This window comes from Cygnus olor, chromosome 8 (assembly GCF_009769625.2).
Source record: "Cygnus olor isolate bCygOlo1 chromosome 8, bCygOlo1.pri.v2, whole genome shotgun sequence".
NCBI lineage: Eukaryota > Metazoa > Chordata > Aves > Anseriformes > Anatidae > Cygnus > Cygnus olor.
In genome coordinates, this window is record NC_049176.1 from 1,704,599 (window position 1) to 1,725,406 (window position 20,808).

Genomic DNA, 20,808 nt, shown 5'->3' on the forward strand with positions numbered 1-20,808 from the left:
AAAGTCAAATCACCAGACCTGAAGATAAACTTAATGGAGCAAAGCACAAAATTTTGTCTTGAGGGAAGAATCTTTTACAAGTCCAAAACTTACATGTTAAAATACCTTCTATTATTCACAGAATTTAGGACCAGTGAAATTCCCCCTGCCCTTGATAGAAGCCTCTTTTTTCTCCTGTTGCAAGGAGCCCAGGTAAATTAATGCAGCCTATCTGTACTCTATGGCAAGGACAAAAACATTTTCAATTTAGTTACTATTATCAGAGCTTTATTCCTAAAGAATGCAGATTGCAGACCAGCGGAAATGAAGATCTGGATATCTCATTTCATATTTTAAAGCAAGTGTCTTTTAATTTCTCAAAATGATGGTATGAAGGAAGATTATAGGCTGAAGCAGAGGCAGCGTTAAGTATCTGCAGTTCCTTATTTGTCTTGAGAGAAGAGCAGGGATTTAGTGAACATCTAAGGATCTTTGGTTGTAATCTCACAGTAATGTAGAGGGGAAGTGAACTCTGCTGTAAAGGAGCTACATTCCTTTCCTGTTAAGTCACTGTCACTCACTCACAAGAGATTTTTACAAGGTTGTTAGATTAAATCCCATGGAAAATAAAGAACTTAGCTGCAACAGACAGCAGTTTTACATTGCCCTTAACAGAGGCACGGGTGATGGTGATTTGGGAATAATTTTTGCCATCTATTCTTTAATAACGGTAGCATGACAAATGAGACAGAATCTTCTACGTACCTTTAAGAAAAAATATTTATTTATAAAAATACACTGGGATCAGTTTGAGAAGTGGCAATAAATACAGTTCAAGGAAGAAAAAGCATTTCTACATGGATATATTATGGCACAATAAAAGGTAAATGCACCATCAAACATGGGATTTCTGTTGGCTCAAGACTTTGTACAAGCTCCCTTTTTAGTAAGACAACTATTTCTATGAGTTTGGTCAGTGTAGATAATGGAATGAATACACGATCACAAATGCACACTTACGTCTAATGCAGGACTTACCATTAGCAAACAATACCGTAGAAACATAGTAATGATATTTAAATCACTAGTGTGATGTCTTAAACTTAATTGGCAAAGGCCATATTTAATTTTAAGCATTAAATTCTTTTATCTCATCTGGAAAACAGAAAAGCTGTAAATATGTCAAATGAAGGCTTAATGTGGTATGTAAACCTACTTGAGTAGATTGTGAAAATGCATAGCTTCTTATTAGAAGGCCTGGCTGTACGAGAGCACTCCCCCTTTCACAGTATTCCTTTTTACTTCATATGCAGTTATTGTTTATGCTGTAGACTACAACTGTTACAGCACTAAAGGCAACTAGACAGGGAAAGGGCAGAGAAAGGAAAAAGGAATGTACGTAAGGCAGTATTTCTTTAGGTACATTAAGCATAGTGTGTAGGAAAGACAGGTAACAATTCCACAAGGCTAGTTTCGTTCTTACTGAATAAAATAATGGACTAATACTGAACTTTTGATGCAAATCTAATAATCAATGCCTTGGTCACTGTACTGACCATGGTAATCTCTTTGATAGTCATCTTGGTACTCTCCATGATAGTCATCTGGGTATTCTGCCTGATAATCGCTATCGCTGATTTCAGACCCATTAGTTCCTGTTCCTTGGCTGCCATTATGAATGACAGGTTCTGTGGGTGCAGCACAGTACTTGGGGTCGTACACTTGCCGTCCAAGCCCATACACACTCATTCCCTTCTGTGAAGCTACTTTGTTGGTACCCATTTGTAATGAAATAGTTGAGTTATCCACAGGTTGCAATATGTGCTTCTGATCATAGATGTCTCTTCTGGTACCTGGTGCCAGCATACCAGCCTAGTGAAACAGGATTGTAGAAGTTCAATAAGAAGGTCAAGAGCTGCAGTTACAGGGTTTATGATTACAACTTGTATGACTTACTGGAAGTGCTAGAAAGTACAAACTTAAATACAACAGAACAGTGCATGTGTTCACTAGTAAGCAAGTCTGGGAAGAAAGTCCCTGCTGAAAGGGACTTTTCCCTCTTTGATAAGAATATACTGTTTGAACTGAGGTAGTGCTCAGGAAGTAATTTCTTTTTTGTGTCTGTCTAGTTAGTACTGGAAATGAAGTTGCTACTTTCTCCTGATACAACACAGCCAGCGGAAAAAAGTGCCAGGTCACCTTTATGCTTGAAGATTTTTCAGCACAGAACACACTGGTAAATGATAAGAAATTGAAGTTCCTAAATGACTCCACAGAACTCACTTGCCCATCCTGCAGACTCTCCCAGGTTGGGAGTTCTGTCTGTTCTAGAAATACCACACGCAGTCCTCCTTACCTGACTGGCTCCTTTGTTAGTGCCCATCTGTAGGCTAATCGTTGTCTGGTCAAATGGCTTGTCAGTTTGCATTTTTGGATCATAGAGGTGTCGTCTAGTTCCATAAGCAGTCATGCCTGCCTGACTGGCGCACTTATTGGTGCCCATCTTTATGGGGAGAAGGAAGAGGTAGACAGAGTAAGAGATTTATTTGTACAGCAAGCACCATTGTAAGGAAACATACAGTTGGTAATTGATGGCTGACAGAAAAAGTAATTTCAATGCATGCTTTTCTCATGTAGCTTGACCACTACCTGTAATAAGTTACCCTTTCTCCATACTGAGCTTCAAAAGGTAAAATAAAGCAACTGTCCTAACGCGTTTCAGTGACTGGCATTTGCCCGACTGCATATGCAGTTAGAAATGAATTTATGCATCAAAATATAATAATCGGCTTCTACTCTGGACAGTAAAGATTCAATTTCACTGCCACAACTTGTTTACCACAGGAATTTTAGGATTTTATGTCAGTTATTTTGGGTTTTATGACTATTATGGAAAGTGGAGAGAGAGGGGGGAGAAAAAAAAATCTCCTACCATTTAAGGAGCTTTTGATATCCAAAGACTCCTACTAATTTTAAAGCCGCTGTCGGGGACAGAGATAATACTGATAATATTAGCTACTCTTTTCATTACCCTTAGTGCAGATTTAGAACAAGCAGAAAAACCTTCCAGACAGTCACATGAGCATAGAAAGGCAATCAACTGCTTACAGGAATTAAAACCTCACACCTCCTTCCATGATAAGAACATATTCTAACTGCAGCTTTTTTTTTTTTTTTTTTCATACAGAATAAATCAGTTAATCAAAACAAGAAAGCTGTTCTCAAGAGTATCTGCAAACATGAATTTCTTACTTACCTGCAGGCCAATTACACTTTGACCAGCTTTTAGTTTTCCTGCATCAAAACTTCGTGCTTGTTTCTCTGCATATTTGACACCAATATCAATTGTAGTATGAAAACCTTTGGTTTTTGCCTATTTAGGGGGGAAGGAATATAGGAGTATTAAGTATAGTTTCTGCTACTTGAAGTATGTATTAAAAGTATAGTTTCTGCTACTGAAATTGCTACTATTATATGGATACCTAGGCTGAAAGGCAGGCTGCCTCTGTACCTGATCCTCTGGTCTCTCAAATGATGCCACAAGCAGGATTAACTTGTATGAGAAACTCTGTATTGTGGGTGGGAGGAGATAACAGTTCCCATCACCAGTTGAAGGTGGCACTCCCAATCTATCTAAGTATATTTTGTCAGAGTGAGAAGGACAATCTGCAGTCATTAATGTTCTCTTGTGATATTCCCTGGTTCTGTGTATCTGCAGTCAAGGAACATAGAATGGTTGGGGTTGGAAGGGGCCTTAAAGCCCACCTAGTTCCAACCCCTGCCATGGGCAGGGACACCTCCCACCAGACCAGGTTGCTCCATCCAGCCTGGCCTTGAACACTTCCCAGGATGGGGCATTCACAGCTTCTCTGGGCAGCCTGTACCAGTGCCTCAACACCCTCTGAGTGAAGAATTTCTTCCTAATATCTAGTCTAAATCTACCCTGTTTCAGTTTAAAGCCATTACTCCTTGTCCTATGACTACGCTCCCTGACAGTGTCCCCTAGCTTTCCTGTAGGCCCCCTTTAGGTTACTGGAAGGCCACTATAAGGTCTCCCTGGAAAAAACATCATTTCAGCCTTTGCTCAAGGAATGAAGACACAGCCATTTCAAGAGCAACTATCTAGTAGATAGTATCTATCCCCCTCCTGAGAGGCTGGATGCTGTTTTCTGTATTTAAATGAGTGGCAAGAGAGTATCTTGACTGGCATGTGGATTTCTACCACTGCCAAGGGTATAAATACTTACCAGACCTGCTAGTGCCACGAGAGTAGTCTGTACTTGAGTCATGTTCCCATTTTCAAAAAGATCGTTTGCTTCAAAAATATCATGTGGCTTCATGCCGTAGACTTGAATGGCTTTGATAAAATTCCCAATGTTCTCCAGCTAAACAGAAACAAAAAAGCCATTTTTTGGTTCAGTGTTTCAGTTCAGAAACTAAGTAACTAGTTTACATAACTTCACAGCTTTTTGGTGTTGGTTTTGTCTTTACACACGTTCTTTGCCTTGTGAAGTTTGTCAAAACAGCTGGCCTGGTTAAGAGTGACTAATGGAGAGTTTGAGATTACTTTCTGTAGTTTTAATGTTGACTTCTGAAATCAGTTTAAGGGTTTGTCTAGTCTGGCATTTCTCTATCAGCGAATATCTGTTGGGGGGGGTTGTAATGACAAAATTCAACTGTGTCCCAAGAGAAATCCAAATTCAAAACCTTCGAATAGGAAGAATTTACTTAAATGTCGATGCTGCTTGACTTTAGCAATTGATAATTTTGAGTAAAAGAATCAAAAACGTAACTATGTGGTTAGTAAGAACACTAAACTTGGTCTGAAAGTATTCTCTTGATCACCTACTGGAAAAAATTCAGACAAGCTTTTGGGTTTTACTGCTAGTTTTTAGCACTGTGTGCCGTAGAAAACGGCAAGTAAGTACTAGGGAGTACATAAGCGAAGACCGAAACTCATCTTTCCTTTTGGAATCATAAGAGATTAAAACTTAAATAAAAAATAAAAAAATCCTCCTCTGCATTTATTAGTGTTTGGTACCAATAAAAATAAGAGGCTGACACAGCAGTGTTGAGCTTGATCCAGCATCAGTAAAGGCAGCCAACTCTAACCAGCAGCCTTTCCAATGCCTGCTCTAAAAGCATGGTGCTGTTGATAGTCTCTTGGGGATTAAAAAAAAAAAAAGCACTTGGTAGACCACCCATATGAAATCCACTCTGGATATACTGAACTCAAATACACACTGTAGTTTGCACCATGTATTTTCTGAGTTTTGTTACACAGCTACTTCCTCTGAGACTGTTTGGGTCCTTTCCCTCCCCTATGTCCCCCAACTGCCTTCTCAGGAGGATGCTTTGTATGGTGACCTCAAATGTCCAGGTACAGTCAACCTCAGGGCCTTACAGCACTGCCTGGATGGAATACTCTAGGTGTTGTTGGGTTAAAAAGTTTTTTTTCTTTTTTTTTTTTTTTGGGGGGGGGAGGGGAGGAAGACACAGACGCAAGGACACGTGGTGTTGGTTTTAAACTTGGAAGAAGCCTTGCTGTATTGCTCTATGTTCATTCTCCATTTAAAACTTCATATAACAGCTGAAGCGTTACTATTAAATATGTATAGTCAACTGCCATTTATGAGACATCTCAGTTATTAGAATTTCTGTTGAATGCTTTCCATGTATGCAGTAATCTCAACTGCTGTGTGTGTATCTTGCTACACATACAAAAAACTTGATGCTATGAAGATTTAAGGTGTAGATATTCAGAGGAAATTTGTTAATACAAAAGAACTGTTTTGGGGTTGGAGGGGTTAGAGGTGTAGTTTTGGGGTTTTATTCTGTTGTTTTACCTGGTGCCAATTTAGTTTTGATTGATTAATTTTCTTCACTGATCCTGGCTGCAGCTTATTTATAAGCCTGGGGAGGTGAAAAAAAGGGAAATGCTTAAACAATAAATCTCATCCTTATACGATCTGTGCAGGCATATAATATTTTCACTCATACTTTATTAGTTGCATTAGTTTAATCAAAATGGTTAGTTTTTTGATTTATACAGAGTGCCTCTGGTCTAACAAGTGTAACAGATAAGTCATTATTGTTGTGTGCCATTTCATTATCATAGAAAAGATCTTCATTGTTAAATTTAGAAATAGTTATACTTCAGCAAAGATATCTAAAGGAGATTTCTCATTCTTCTCCACAATTTCAAAGAAGCTGTCTCCCACCCTACTGTCTGCTATCTTTGACTGTCATTGTTGATGTGTTTGAAGGGAATCTTCAGAAAGTCCCTCTGTAGTTCTGCAAATGTGGAAAATTGCTAAAAATAAGGTTACTTAATGCTTACTCGCATAAGATTATGCCGTCTTTTAGTCCCAGCTGAAAGTTTGCACCAATGCTCAGTCCTGTAACTTCTTCTATCCAGTTACGCAGGTCTTCTTCTATCTGGGGATCATACTTGAGGGCTATCTGTAACAGAAGCAGTTATAAAGTTATTTCACGAGAGAAAACTGCAAGTCTTTCTCCCAAATCTGTTTCAAAGAGTATGCCATAGCATTTATTTAGTACGGTATTTTAGTTATCAGGCTACAGATACAAGTCTTTATTCCTTCTACTATAATGCTAATGGCTTTACTAAATGTTTATTTGGAAATAGTCCTTTAAAGCACTTTTAACAGTTCCTCTTACTGTAAGATTTGCTAGAACTTGTGAACAGTCTTTTGATAGCTGCAGAGGAATAAGGACTTTTTTGAAAAATTATTTTACATCTAAGTTGTACTTTAGCAGCAAGTAAAAAGTGAAATAGTGTTTTATGGAAGTAAGAATTTTTAACAGCCACAGCATCAGTAGTACTGCTCCAACACAGACTTCCAGATGGGAACTTTAGCATAATAGATCTGATGTTATTTACCAGAAGATTATGGTGGATTTGCTTCTTTACCTAATGGAAATGGCTTGTTAGCTTTTCCCCTTGTTGCTACAACATTCAGAGCTACCTCGTGAGGGAATCTGGGGGCTGTGTGTGGCATTCCCCCCCCCCAAGTTAAGAGTCAGTATCCCTGATATTCCTCTTTTCTTTGGGTTTGCTGGAAGACTCGGATGGAATAAGCTGTGATCTCATGTCTTAATTGCAAAGTTAGTGCGCTATTATGGTAGAGAGAGAAAGCCTGGTCTTTGAAGTTCAAGGCACCAAACAGAGGCCAAGAGTTGTTAGCAAGGTGACTTAAACGCCTTTTCCAGATACTCAGAGTTCACCACTCAGCGTGTCAGTTTATGCCGCGCTCGCTAGAAGTTAATGCGAACCAGCACACTTCAACTGTGCAGCCAGCAGGGTGCAAGCTCTACTCTCTGCCCTTGGCTCCCCATCCCTGCTCTTCACAGGTGATGCTGAAAAGCATTGGGGCAAGCTGGAGAGAAGGGATTACCTCAGTGAAAGCAATCCTTAGTACTATAACTTGCTACTTTCTCTGCAAACAGAACAAGTGAACCGAGCACAGGATTTTATGGCATAACCAACCTCCTCTAGTGCGGAGGTTGGCAACACTTTTCCACCTGCATTACAAGTTGCCCCACGTGGGTCAGTGAGCAGGACTGGGATGAGGGAGTTGCCACAACGAATGTGAGTGATGGGTGAGCGCAGGGGTGCCTGCAGTATTCCTCACTGACACCTCGGCCGGCTGGCCTCCGGTCCCTTACAGATTCCTAACAGGAAACTCAGGTAAAGCCGCTAATGTTCAGGCCAAAATGTAAGTTTCATACTTTTTGCATATAGACTCCATCCCAGAAAGGCTAAGACTAGGTATTAGCAACCATTTTATAGTGCAGGACATTATAATTCCAACCTATCTGAATTACTGGGAGAGAGGAAATTACTGCATTTTGGCTAGCATTAGCAATCCCCAACTCCAATCTGACCAAACTAAAAAATTACAGTATGTTGTTCTCTATTTTTCTTCTAAAGGGAATGGAAAATTCCCGTATCTCTGGCTTTACTTCAGAAACTAGGGTGAGTAATAGTTATTTTCCTTAAACTATTTGTAATAGTGCTGCTCTGGTGCCTTAGTTACAGATCAGGATAATTCCCTTATTGATTAATACATGAAACTCCGCAGTGTTCTGCACAAGACAGTAAGTAAGTACCTCAGTGCTTAGACCAGTGGTGGTCTAAAATAATCAAACGTTCTCTCTTATTGAAGAAAAAAGGAAGAAAGCTCAGGTTATCCTGCTTAGTGTGAGGAAAATGACTTTCTTTAATCATAACTTTCAGATATTACATAGCTAAGATGAGAAGTGGACTAGAAAAGTTAGCTGCTAAGTTCACAGATCCATGTTAGAAGCCACCACATTTTTCTCTTTTTTCTAAGAAATACTCCTCTTGCCCTTTTTTTTTTTAAGGTTAGACCAAGACTCAGTGCTACCACGTTATTCAGTGATTGTAATAACAGTAAGGAGAGGGTAGCCCCTTTCGAAGGCCTACCAGAAAGGTTAATTGTCTTGAAAATGGTGTATGAGGAAGTTGGTTATTGTCTTTCTCCTTCCTGACCTGGTGGTTAGCTTACAAATGACTTTTCATGGCTATTTTTGATTCCTATGGAAACCAGGCTTGTGTGATCACACCCTAGGTCTGTCTCCCTAGTAACATCTGAACAAGCTGCCTGAGTTGTGCCAAACTCAGAGAGGAGCTGCAATCTCAGAAACAACTGATCCATCATTTTGTGTGTGTGTGTCAAAGTATTCAGGCAAAGGAGAAAGATCTCAAAACACTCCCGAAGACTAAAATGTAGCATCCCATTATTACGTGTTAAAGAACCTACAAAGACCTTACTGAAGCGCACAGACAAAATCTGAAGTTAGATGTACAGATGAGACGTGCTGGAGGTAATATACCGAAATGCCCAGCTCAGCGGAGGCCAGAATGCGGCCTGTTCCAATATTCTGGGTAGGGGAGTGAACTGTGCAGGCTGGTTGCTTCTGTGTTGACAGTTCATACGACATGAAAATCTCAGCTCTAACATGCACATCGGTACAGAGAGGGGTTTATGCTCTCTTCCACTATTCTTTAGTCATACTTAGACATGTAACAAACATTATGCTACTTCAAAAATCAGGCAGTTTGTTTCACTGTAGCTTAAAGGCAATGCTAAGTGATAGGTCAGCCATCCTGCAGCTGGAAGGGTCTGGAGTACAACTGGAGTTGTCTTTCTACAACTTAGTTTCCTTTTAAAAGAATAAAAAAATTGTCAGTGCATGAAAGTAAATGAGATTATAGAAAAGCTGGTGATCGTGCCATCAAGGGACACGCTTCAAAGATCACTCCTCCCTCCCCCTATTTACAATAAATAAATATAAAGTCTACTAGACAGAGTACCACCAAACACTTCTACATGTGTGGCTATTTCAGTCTTTCTTTGCAAGTATATAAAGGAAAAAGAAAGGTAACATTTTTCCTCATTTAATGTCAAGTACATTCCACATTTGAGATTACAACTGATATGAATATTGAATCACTACCCCCACCGCTTGGGTAACTTGGAAGTAATCAGATGGAATTTTATCATGTCTCTTAAATATTTACTTTATGTTGGAGTACTTTCATGTGTGTTAAAATCTTCAGTTTTTCAAGAGGTTTTAAAGTGTCTCGGGGATATCGCTACTGTGCTTAAATACAGATAGGAAATGTTTAAACACGTGAGGAAACTTTGCATTTTTTGCATTAAAAGCATTACTATTAAATCTGAAAATTTTCTGCATTGTCTTCAGTAAGTACTGTACGGTTTGACTTAAATATGGCAAAGGTTTTGTTTTGATGTATTTGAACTGGTGGGCAACTAAGTTACAGAAAGTAAAGACGGGTGGTAGATAAAGTATAACTTTTAGAGAAACTATCTGAAAGGTAAAGACACGGAAACTTTAGAATCTGGCTTAAACATGTGACAAGAAGGAGTTAAGCAGGAAGAGCCTGGGTCTGGTACCAGGAGCAAAGCATTATGTTTACTTTGAATTGTTAGCTCTTTTTTTACTCCCAGTCACACAAGTAGAAGTTATGTAACACCAAACTGGTAAATACTTCATATTTTCCACATGTCTATCACCATCAGTTGTTCCAGTTTTCCTTTGATTGCTATCTGTGAGGGGAAAGTTGGAAGCTTTAATATAAATGAAAAACTTTATGGCTTTTTCCATTACTGCTTATCAACATGCCAACATTTGATTCTTTTTAAAGTACTAACTTTCATGGAAGATGCTTAAAACTTATGTTCACAAAAAAGAAAGCACTGTCTAGTGAAGACGATAGCAGTAGCTAAGCAGCTTAATTTGAAGTGTTCATCACCAGTGCCATTGAAAAAAGGTACCATTCAGAACACTGTAGAAAAGATCCAATTGTAGCAATGGATATAAAAATTTAAAACCTGGTTTAAAAACAGCAGGAAGCCAACTATTAATATAAGTTCTTTACTTTGTTCTGATAATTCTTAAAAGATATAAAGCTATGAATCCTATTGTTCTTGTTACTTCTGAGATACAGATTTCAAAGAAATCTCTTTGAAAGGAAACTAAACTTACGCAAGTGGTGAAAATCCATGGTAGTGGGAGGAAACAATTACATGTTACGTGCCTTTTACAAGGAAGAGCTGGCTTTGTTTTCAGCACAGAAAAAATACTTTGACAATTGAAGACAACTTTTCTGATTAACTGTAAGTAGAAATATGATACTTTTACCATAGAGGTAATCTTCAGAAGATTAAGTAGGTTTCACTTTGCTACTGTAAGTCACAAGAGGAGGCTGCAGAAAAATTAGGATCTTATTGTCGTTTAGGACTGGCTTCTTTTCATTTTAAAAAAAAAAAACACACCACGTACTCCTTTTCAAATAGAGCTGTATAAAATACTTCAGTTAGTTGCATCTCTGCAAAACATTCCAGCTCTATCTGAATTTTTGGGGAAGGAGGTCAAAATCTGGAAAACTTCTCCATGCTTTAAAAGAACATTTTGAGCTTGACTCTTGGACCGGTTGCGATCACAGACATTAAATTTGTCTTCTTGAGCTTGTCACACAGTCATACAATGTTAACATTTTATTAAAGGATTTAAATTTATCAGAAGCTGTTTCAGATGCTTATGTGCTGCTGCTGTACAGTCTGTCCTGTATACAATCTTGTCTTATAGAGCCAGAATAGAAGACTGCCTCATTAATGATGCACAGAAACAGGAAAAAAAAAGCTTTACTAACACAGTATGAAATTTAGCTGAAATCTCTTCCATATAGTAATCTTCTATTACAGATAACTTAAAGCACATTATCTTTATAACCTAGAACTGATGCATTTCAGTCTTAAAGGTGGAGGCTTGTTTTTTTTTTTTCAGCTTTTGTTTCCTAGATTTGTGTTGTCCTTCTGGAGTGGAAGGAGCACACTCGGCTTTAGAACTTGGGGTACCAATAGGTCAGCTCTTACTTTTACTAGCAATTCCCATTTTAAATGCCAAGTTTCATCTTTGAATTTCACACGCATATAATACTAGGCATCCTGATATATGTACGTTTATGCCAATGCATATGCCTTCGGCTAAAATCCTTGGGTTAAACTTGATTCCTCTGGAAACTTCACAATACTTAGATGTACAATGAAATATTCTTTGGTGATGGTATACATTGATAGACTTGTTGCAGCATTTCATGCTATCCATGCTTACTTATAATATGCTTATCTTGGCAAACAGAGGATTCTTGAACTCTCTCTGATCCTCACATCTTGTTCTGTTCAGGTAGGACTTTCCCATTTGGGACCTCTTACAGCGTAAAAAAACCTTCCTCCATCCTTAGTACAAGAGAAATCATCATCACTGTTTTTATCAAGTGTATGGGTTCCTTGAAACAAATGGGAAGTTATCTTTGCCAACCCAAAGGGACACAGGCAGCTCACTGAAGTTACTGTATGTGCCCGTAGGGTGCTGAGTTTGAGTGATAATGTTAACAAGTATTTCACACCATAAATGATCTCATATGGACTTTCATTTGTCCGTTTATACTAATCTTTTCCGAATTACACGCTACACACTGCACGTTACAGGCTATACATATGCCAAATCTCCAGTTTGAGTTCAGCTATCTTGCTGCTGCTCTGGAAAAATACTGTAACGGTATCTCAGGAAAAGGTTTAAACACGCTGCATACCTTTTTACAAGTCACTGGGACTAACAAACACAGAATTTAGCAAGTTAAAAAGAAAAGTTATAAAAGATAAAACTTTCGAAGTTCCCTATCATGTTACATCTGCCAACAACTCTTCCTTCTTTTGGAACTTTTGACTTGCGCTTCAGGCCTCACACCCCCGCAGCAGGAGTCACGCCTTTAGCATGCAGCATGCTGTATTTGAAGTACCAGAATACAGCTGGAAAACTGATCGTTGGTCAAAAATTTTAACCCTAAGAGCAAGTGCTTGTCAAAGCGGGAGTGAGGCAGACTACAAGGCTAATCCCAAACTATTCTGCAGCATTCCTGCTCCTTGCATCTGAACTGCCCTGTTGTGTTCATTGCCTGTTGTTCCAGAACACGTTTTCAATTCCCACTTTTTTTTTTAAGGTTGTTTGGATCTACTTTTTATACAACTGAGTTAAAACTTTGTGGTTGAAGGTGTAAATAGATCATTGTACGTATCTAAACTTCAGGGCTAAGGGAGAGTAACATAAGGACATAATCAGTATTTCTCAGCACAACGCTTCTACTTGGAGCAAGTAAGTCTGTCAACAAAGTGGTTTAGTTGTAGAATAAAATAAAGAGTGTAACCTTTAAAATGAGACAAAGAATCTTAGGCAGTGGGAAACTATAAATCTCTGGTTTTACTGAAGGTGGGGCAGAAGAGGGAGTGACAGCACCAAGCTCACCATCAAGTGGAGCCTTTTGTCATTTGAGCTTCCAACCCAATGAACTTTCACCATAAAGACAAATTAAAATTCCCTGTTAATTTTATGTATGTTGACCAGGGCTCCTGGTCAACATACAAGAAAACAAACAGTTTTCTTCTGTCATTATGGACTGTTGTACAGAAAGGCAGGAAACTGTGTGTAACACTAATGTTAAAAGAGCTCACTGTAGCACAATACACTATCTAGCACAAAATTTTTACAGCTGTATCCATTTTGCTTAATATTAAACTGTTTTTTGTTGTTATTTGTAGCATAGTTGGTAACTCACCCACATTTCACTGTTTTCTCTGTAAATCATAATGTAGATCACAAACCTTAAAAGAGGAATGGATGAGAATTAATCCAAATTTCCTGGCATTGTTTCCACCTGCACAAGTTGAAGCCCTGTGAAGTAAGAACAAGCCATGCCTCACAGTTTCCAAGTCATCTTACAAACAAGATACCTGTAGTCACGATGAGCTTTTGCTGCCAGAGCTTTCTGGCTTGTAACTCCTGTTCTCCTCATTGATCAGCTTCTACTTCCAACTGCAGCAACATGATAGGACAAGGAGTAATAGCTTTAAACTAAAATGGTAGGTTTAGATTGGATATTAGGAAGAAATTCTTCACTCAGAGGGTGGTGAGGCACTGGCACAGGTTACCCAGAGAGGCTGTGGATGCCCCATCCCTGGAGGTGTTCAAGGCCAGGCTGGATGGGACTGTGAGCAACCTGGTCTGGTGGGAGGTGTCCCTGCCCATGGCAGAGGTTTGGAACTAGGTGGTCTTTAAGATCCTTTCCAACCCAAACCATTTTATGATTCTGTGATCTGGTCCTGTCACCGTACATTATTATTCTTGATATCGAATCCGTTTGCATTGTATTATTTACTCTGTGTATTTCTGAATAGTTTGAATTTCTTTGCAGAACGTGGTTTCAGTAATATTCACTACCTATTATTTGAAACCATGGCAGTTTTCACTGCACAAAAAGCACCAGAATGTAAAGTTTCTTCTCAGTTAGGACAGTACTGATCCCACACAATGCACAAAGACCTGTTACCTCCTGAGAACAGGTTTTACTTGGTTTTGAGCCCTTCCCCAACATTACTGAACTCCGGTACAACAACAGATGGGTGCAGATCACACCATCAGCAGCAGTGACTACTTCTGATGAAAGAAAAATGCTGAGCCATGCACTGAAAATATTGTTACCGTGCCATCCAGAAAGACCAGTGATATCTAATTGCTTGTTTTGTGGGTGGGGGAAAACAAAATCTAACTGAGCAACCTGGTACATAAACATCAAATATCAAACAAAAATTCTGAGAATGTCCTATTTTCCCTAGTAGCAAACTAGAAAGTGTCTCCTGAGGTTCCTCCTATGGTAATGCTGGTGGAACGGTGTTCTCAAAGACTAGACAGCATGCAGCCAGAAAGCAATAGCACCAAGGATCACTATTATCTATTTGAGAGTACTTCTTTACTGCTGCTACAACTATCCATGAAATCATGCGCTCTTTCAAGTTTACATACTTTTCTCCCCCAGTAGAACAGTTTTTAAAATGTCCCAGTAGGAGATAAAAAATGTTGATCGTATTCCAGGAAACATCAAAGAATATTCTGGATATGACCACCCAGGCAAGTTGTGCTTTAACCATGTAGAAAGAGTTGCAAGAAGAATATGATCTGCAATTACTGTGATATTAAAAAAAAAAAGTACAAAAATATTAGAAAATGTTTACTTAATTTTGTAATAACATCTATCTTTAAAAGTCTACCATTTAAAATCTGGAAGATTACTCAAGAAAGTCTAAGAAAACATATGCTAAGACCATTTGAAATTTAGCATGACACTTTCCCTGTTTACACAGATCCTGTAGGCAGTTCTATAGAAATCATAAAATCTTTGTAACAGACAGTAGAATAGGTATTTTTAAGAAGTTTATGATGAACTTTTGGAGTAACTATTTAAATTATATTTTAAGTTATGTGAAAATCAAGCCACAAACCTGCTATACTGAAGTTTATAACTAGTATGAAAGAAAGTACTACTGTTAAAGTACTAAAGACAGTCAAACCACTAAGATGCTCTGATTTAACCGCCCTGTAATAAGTTCTAAGCCGGGATTTTTCAGCAATTAAGCAAGTACTGGAAGGATATTTCTTCATGTAAGTTTTTCAAACTAAAGCATTTCAGTAACTGATTTATTTTAGCATGAAAAAATGGTGAAAGTAAGTTCAATTATGTCTTCCAATCGGTACGAAGACAAAGATCCCAGCAGATGGGATCCTGCACACACTGATCTGAAATGGCTCATTTATGTCACTGGATACAACCATACTCTTAGCATGGAATGTAAGATCTATTCTACACAGAAAACTACCATAAGTATACTTGTTTATTTTAATTCACTTGCTTTATTTGCTATTCTGGCATCTATCTGAATTTTCATCTCTATTCAAATCCAGCTGTACTCACACCATACGTACAGAATACAGTATAAGAGAGTTGGAATTGGTTAAAAATCCGAATGGAGAGTAACCCATACACATGCTTAATTAATCACATGTAAATGTTTGTGAACGGTATATACTACAAAAGTGTTAAAAAGTTAAAAATTGTGGTTTTACTGCTAGTAACCAATGAAAAGTCTTTCAGAAAGTGCATATAGATTTGTTTGCACTTTACAGGTAAAACACGTTCCTTGATTTATTTCAGCAGTTTCTTCCTTGCTAATTTACGTAAATCCACCTTGGGCAGAGATAGTTCATAACAAAAAAAAAAGGGGCAGTTACTGGTCTTCCCCTACCATACAACAGATTTCGTCTTACAGGTCGTGGTTGGTCTTCTGGAAACTTCCTGCCAGCTCCTTTTGCTCAGATAGTGAATGGCACAGATCGTAAAAGGCCCTGATAATCCTACAGGATTATCAATAGTCAGCACCACTAGAGGTGGGTAGGGGATGCACGTATGCACAGCATCCAAAACTCTGGATACTGCAAGATAAGTTGTAGTCTCATTACAATGAATTGAGGTGTGCAGTGTAAGTTTGTAAAATGCAAGTGAATTAAGAGCAGGGCAATGCTGTATTACAAACGAAGTGTAACTGAGAGGTCCCTGACCTGAAGTGTTCAAGGTTCCATCATTCTTCTGCAGAACAAAGTGCTGGGGTGCCCTGACTGAACTCTACCCTTGTTAGTTACGTTTTGTTCCAGTTCTTTTCCACCCATTAAAAGACCAGTTCTTTCTCTCCGATGTTTAATCTTACAGATCTTTTTAAAATTATTGTTAAAACCACTTCATTACTTCAAAAGAGAGGTACTTTTCCATACCGCAAAAATTTTCATGCCATCGTTTAGTAATCATAAAGGGTGCTCTCAAGATAGGCCATAATGAAGAGGCAGCAGTCTCTATTTTCTTAGAAAGTTTCCTGAACCGTTTACTTTTATTTGGACATGATTACTACAAGAATTTCAGCAAGGTAAGGGGACAGCCTTCTACAAAAATACGCAAAGAACATTTAGTGATAGATGTCTGAATTATATCTGCTCCATCGAGTTAACGCTGCACTGACTTCCAGATGTGCTATATATAGGCTCACTTCGAACAGGAGCAGCGTGGTGTTACAGAGAGCCATAGCAGCGGCAGCTCAACACTCACCAGGCAGCGGGAGCCCCGACGGGCAGCCATGAGACCCAGCTGCTGCAGAGCAGGGTTGGGGGCTGTGTGCGGGCCTTCCTCCCGGCCTAGCCTCACTCAGCACGGACGGGAAATGTTCCGCGGGGGTCCCTGCTCACGGCCAAGTCAGAGCTGCCCCTGACCCTGAGCCTCTGGGGATAAGCGAATGCCTTCCTGTACGCATTTGTTCTTTCTGCCTTGTCTTTTGCTGACAAGACTTGGGAGCATTTAGCCAACGGATTAGGGACAACAGAAAAACACTTTTCAGTTAAGTCACTCTTATTCAAGCATAACGAGGAGTACTAAGATCAGGCTATTTGTCTATAAACAAGAAGCTGTAGCAGTGGAAATATCAACAGGAAAGCAATATAACAGGAGAGCTTTCTTAACAGGAAAGCTAGGTAAAGCTTTTATAGTTGTGATGTCTGGTTTCACTCTGGGAACAGCCATGGTCCAAGCATGCAAGGCGAGCTAGGAAGGCTCATTTGGGACTGATCTTTAACTCTTCAGTCCTTGATGCAGGAGAGCAGATTCCACCCTCATGAACACCTTTCAGGGCAGCAAGGAAATGCCAGAATCTCATCTGCTTCAGGGAAGAGATGGCTGTATAAAGGCAGTAAGGATTTTCACTGTCTCCCCTCCTAGTATCTAGGAAAATCAGCACTGGTTTAAGAAAAAATGAAGGGTTGTTTTTTTTATTTTTTAAAAGAAAACAAGAACATAGAACCACCCACCTGAAGAAAGTCAAAACAGTAGAGAGAAACACAAAGTAATTCAATCCAATTAAACAGAAACAACATACGTTACTGAGGCAATACTGCAAAACCAAAAATATTTACCCAAAAGAGAACGTTTGCTGCTGAATATAGCCATACAAGTTAACAGTTGTGTAGAATCAAACACTTACAAAAAGCATTTCTAAGCAAAAGAGTCCCTCTTACAAAGAGGGATTTTCACATGATCTCACTTAGAAAAAATCTGTTTCAAATTGCCCTACGTGTCCTGGCCTCAGGCCCATTTTTACTGAAGGCCTTTCCTGTACTGTTCCATAGGGGATGGGAATCTCTAAAAAGTTTTCCTTAAAAGGATGTGTCAGATGCACAGTGCATATGGTGTTACGTAGCTACCAAAGCTAGCAATCCTGGACACAGAGAAGTTTCCATCCTTTACTCTCCAAGGTAAATTATAACCCAGGAAAAAGCCTCTGAATTAATACTTACAAAGAAAGCTGAGATGAAAAAAATTACTCATGTGCCATTATCCTGAAACAACACGTGCACGCATCCATCAGCTTTTAAAGAGTATTGACTCAGCAACAGGAATATATATATATATTAGGAACTTTTCTCCAAATTCTAAACCAAGTCTAACTCTGAATCCACACATACACACAAAAAAAATCCGAACATTTGAAACAAGCAAGTATTACTGAAGTGCAAATTACATTTTCTATTTTCTGAGACTACAAATCCTATTTAATCATCACGACTGTGTAAATTCAATTTGCTTTCCTCAGATGTGTTCTGGCTACAGGAGGTATACTGTTAGCTTGCACATAAAGGCTGCAAAACTTGGTACTTATTCCCCACCCTTAAACACTAACCTCAAGTTTTATGTTTTTCTATCACCAGTGAAAGTTTTACTGAAAAGTTTATTAATCCACCAGAAATGTTTCTGTAACACACTTTATAAAGTAACAGCTCTGAATTGGAAGTGCAGCCAACGCGCTGCCCAAGGTTAACCACAAAACCAGCATGGAGCAACCAGCCTCGCATCTCAGACACCACCACGCCGTGTGGGCCTGCCCAGCGCACCACCCCTGCTTTCAGAGAGGCGTTCATGGGGCAGCAGCAGCTGATCCCAGCTAAGCTCTGCCATTCATCACCTTCCTCCCAGAAAAGATGGGGTAAGCCAAGGGACGGACCTGAGATTCCACCCGTCGTGCAGGGCTTTACACAGGATGCTGATACAAGTCCCGCAGTTCAGGAGTTCCTGCTGGATGCTGCTCCAGGCCAGTTTAGGAACACAACAGGACTACCAAAGACAGCTGTCAGCTTGACAGAGACATGCCAAGGCTACTGGGGATTTACCATGTGGTAAAGAAATCGCCTGTCACATCCCTGGTGACAGCAGTGACGGCCAACTGTCCTCCCGGCAGCCACCTTCAGTGGCGTGCTTCCCCCCAGCTGTGTGGGGTTACCCAGCAGTGACCGTGGCCGCAGGATGGGCCTACCCGGATGGCAGCTGAGGAAGGGTCCGTGAGCTCAGGAAGGGTGCAGGCTGGGCAGTCCTCAGCACACAGAAACAAGGGTTGTGTTTTGGGCGGGAAGGGTGCTCACATCCCCGTTAGCTGGCAAGGGAAACAGTTCCATGGCAAAATATGCATCTCCGCTTATCATAGAGAAGTATTCTAAGTATGAACTGTCTACTACACAGGTTTCATTGCCATCAGCTTGTTAGGAGGTCCACTTATTGCTTTAGTATTAACGCTTCTAAGGAATGTCCAGTGAACTGGAAACCTGCGCTTGAGAGATGGTCGGGAGAGCAGGCCTGTCCTCAGATGGTGAGCAGCGTGACAGAAAACGGATCGGACACACGGAGACAGAGCAGGGAGCAGACAGCAATGAATGGAGATGCCGCAGTTCAGGTTCCCTGCTGTAGGAAGACCTTCCCCCCTTAAAAAAGAGATCTAAACTAAACGCGTAGCTGTTGATTAGGCTTCTGCATGCCACTTGAATTGATGTGAGGGATCTTCACACCCAGGATGCTCAGAAGCGTAAGAGACTTCTGTCCAGAGAGGGAGCAACACGTGAGTTGGACGTGAATGGAAACACCCGGCAGGACCATTTTCTAAGTGACCTTGCACCTAAGTTACTGAAACTTAGTATTATCAATCAAAGTAAAACTAAGCATCGGAAACAAGTAACCAGCAAGCATATTTTAAGTAACTTAGAAGTAAGCTAGGTTGCTGATACAATAAAAAATCTGGCATTTCAAGATTAACTTACAAAATGCAAGTTTTCTTGTGTTTGCATCAGTAATGTATTTTAAGTGGTACATATAGCTGTTGTGCCAAACAGACTGAACGTTAGTTTAGCTATGGAATAGCCACTGTAACATTTGTGGGTTGCGGTCAGATTTGTGCTGACTCCGCTATCAGAACCATACCACTAAGTACCATTCTCTTCTTACGTTTGGTGCATTCTATGTATCTGGTGGGTAGACTTCTTAACTAAATCTATAGTGGAATTTTTTCAGTGTTTCATTCATCTTTGTACATTACAATTATAAAGGAGGTTTGGGAACATATATCACAAAAATAAGATCCTTGAAGATTTGCGCTCTGAGATTTCTGGGAGACGATCAATATAAAAGACGAAGTTACGAGTAGTTCATTTGAACGGCAGATCTGTTACTAAAGCCTGGATCCAGCTGGAAAAAATTCACAGTTCTTTGGAAAAAAATAAATCAGACACGAAGAGAAAAAAATCAGTCCTGTGCACAATGAACCTTATATTTAGCCAGTAAATGTTAACTTCAAGACCAATGATCAACTATCAGAAACCATGAATTAATTGGGGCAAACTGGAGTTCAGCGCTTGATCCTTTAAAACCCTTTTGCTGCTTCTGAAATTCCCTGTGAAAAATCTCAGCGTATAATACTTCTATTGTAATGTTTCTGACAGCATCAAAATACTGCATTTTTAATTTACTCTCCATGCAACAAACTGTTAAGATGTGTATCATGGGAAAGGTCAGAGACTGATTTTATTTTAAACTAATCACCTGTGTTTAATTCATAACTTGTAAATTAAAGATATTATTTCTTTAAAGGTTAGACTACTCTGTACAACAGAATAGGCAAGCAGAAATCCTGCAGTCAGTTAGCATCACCTGTGCTCTGAAAGTGTTAAGTTCTCATTGCCTTTAGCCTCATTATTGCCTTATTATTATTTTTTGTTATGTCATTATAGATAAATGTTAGTTGAAATATGTTTCATCAGCAGCAAAAATTCTTACGTAAGGTTCCTAAAGAACACTCAGTGAGCAAACCTAAAGGTTTGCTGAAGGAAAACAGTACATAGGAAGTGTGAAAAGAAGGGAAAAAAGTGTGCAGTTGGAACAGTTTGTTTTTAAGTTACTTTTTAAAAAGAAAAGGGTATATATTATCTTTATGTTGAAAGGAAGACTGTGAAAGGGGAAGGAGGGGACCCAGCAGGCCAGCTACAGGCAGACAAAACTTCACGTAGATC

The 20,808-nt window shown here is 39.4% G+C and overlaps 1 protein-coding gene across 3 annotated transcripts in view; it reads right to left on the reverse strand.

Moving 5' to 3' along the window:
• Positions 1 to 741: 741 nt before the first annotated feature.
• LOC121074165 (calponin-3) overlaps positions 742 to 20,808 on the reverse strand; it is a 60,949-nt gene continuing 40,882 nt past the window's right edge. For 2 of the 3 annotated variants that reach the window (XM_040565880.1, XM_040565882.1), the window contains 6 exons: positions 6,320 to 6,441; positions 5,826 to 5,892; positions 4,227 to 4,364; positions 3,236 to 3,352; positions 2,336 to 2,482; positions 742 to 1,851 (listed from right to left, as the gene is read on the reverse strand). In XM_040565880.1, coding sequence (XP_040421814.1) covers positions 1,504 to 1,851; positions 2,336 to 2,482; positions 3,236 to 3,352; positions 4,227 to 4,364; positions 5,826 to 5,892; positions 6,320 to 6,441 — 939 coding nt within the window. In that variant the 3' untranslated portion in view covers positions 742 to 1,503. Of the gene's footprint in view, positions 1,852 to 2,335; positions 2,483 to 3,235; positions 3,353 to 4,226; positions 4,365 to 5,825; positions 5,893 to 6,319; positions 6,442 to 8,859; positions 9,185 to 20,808 lie in introns of those variants that run through there. The other variant, XM_040565881.1, reaches the window with a different exon arrangement.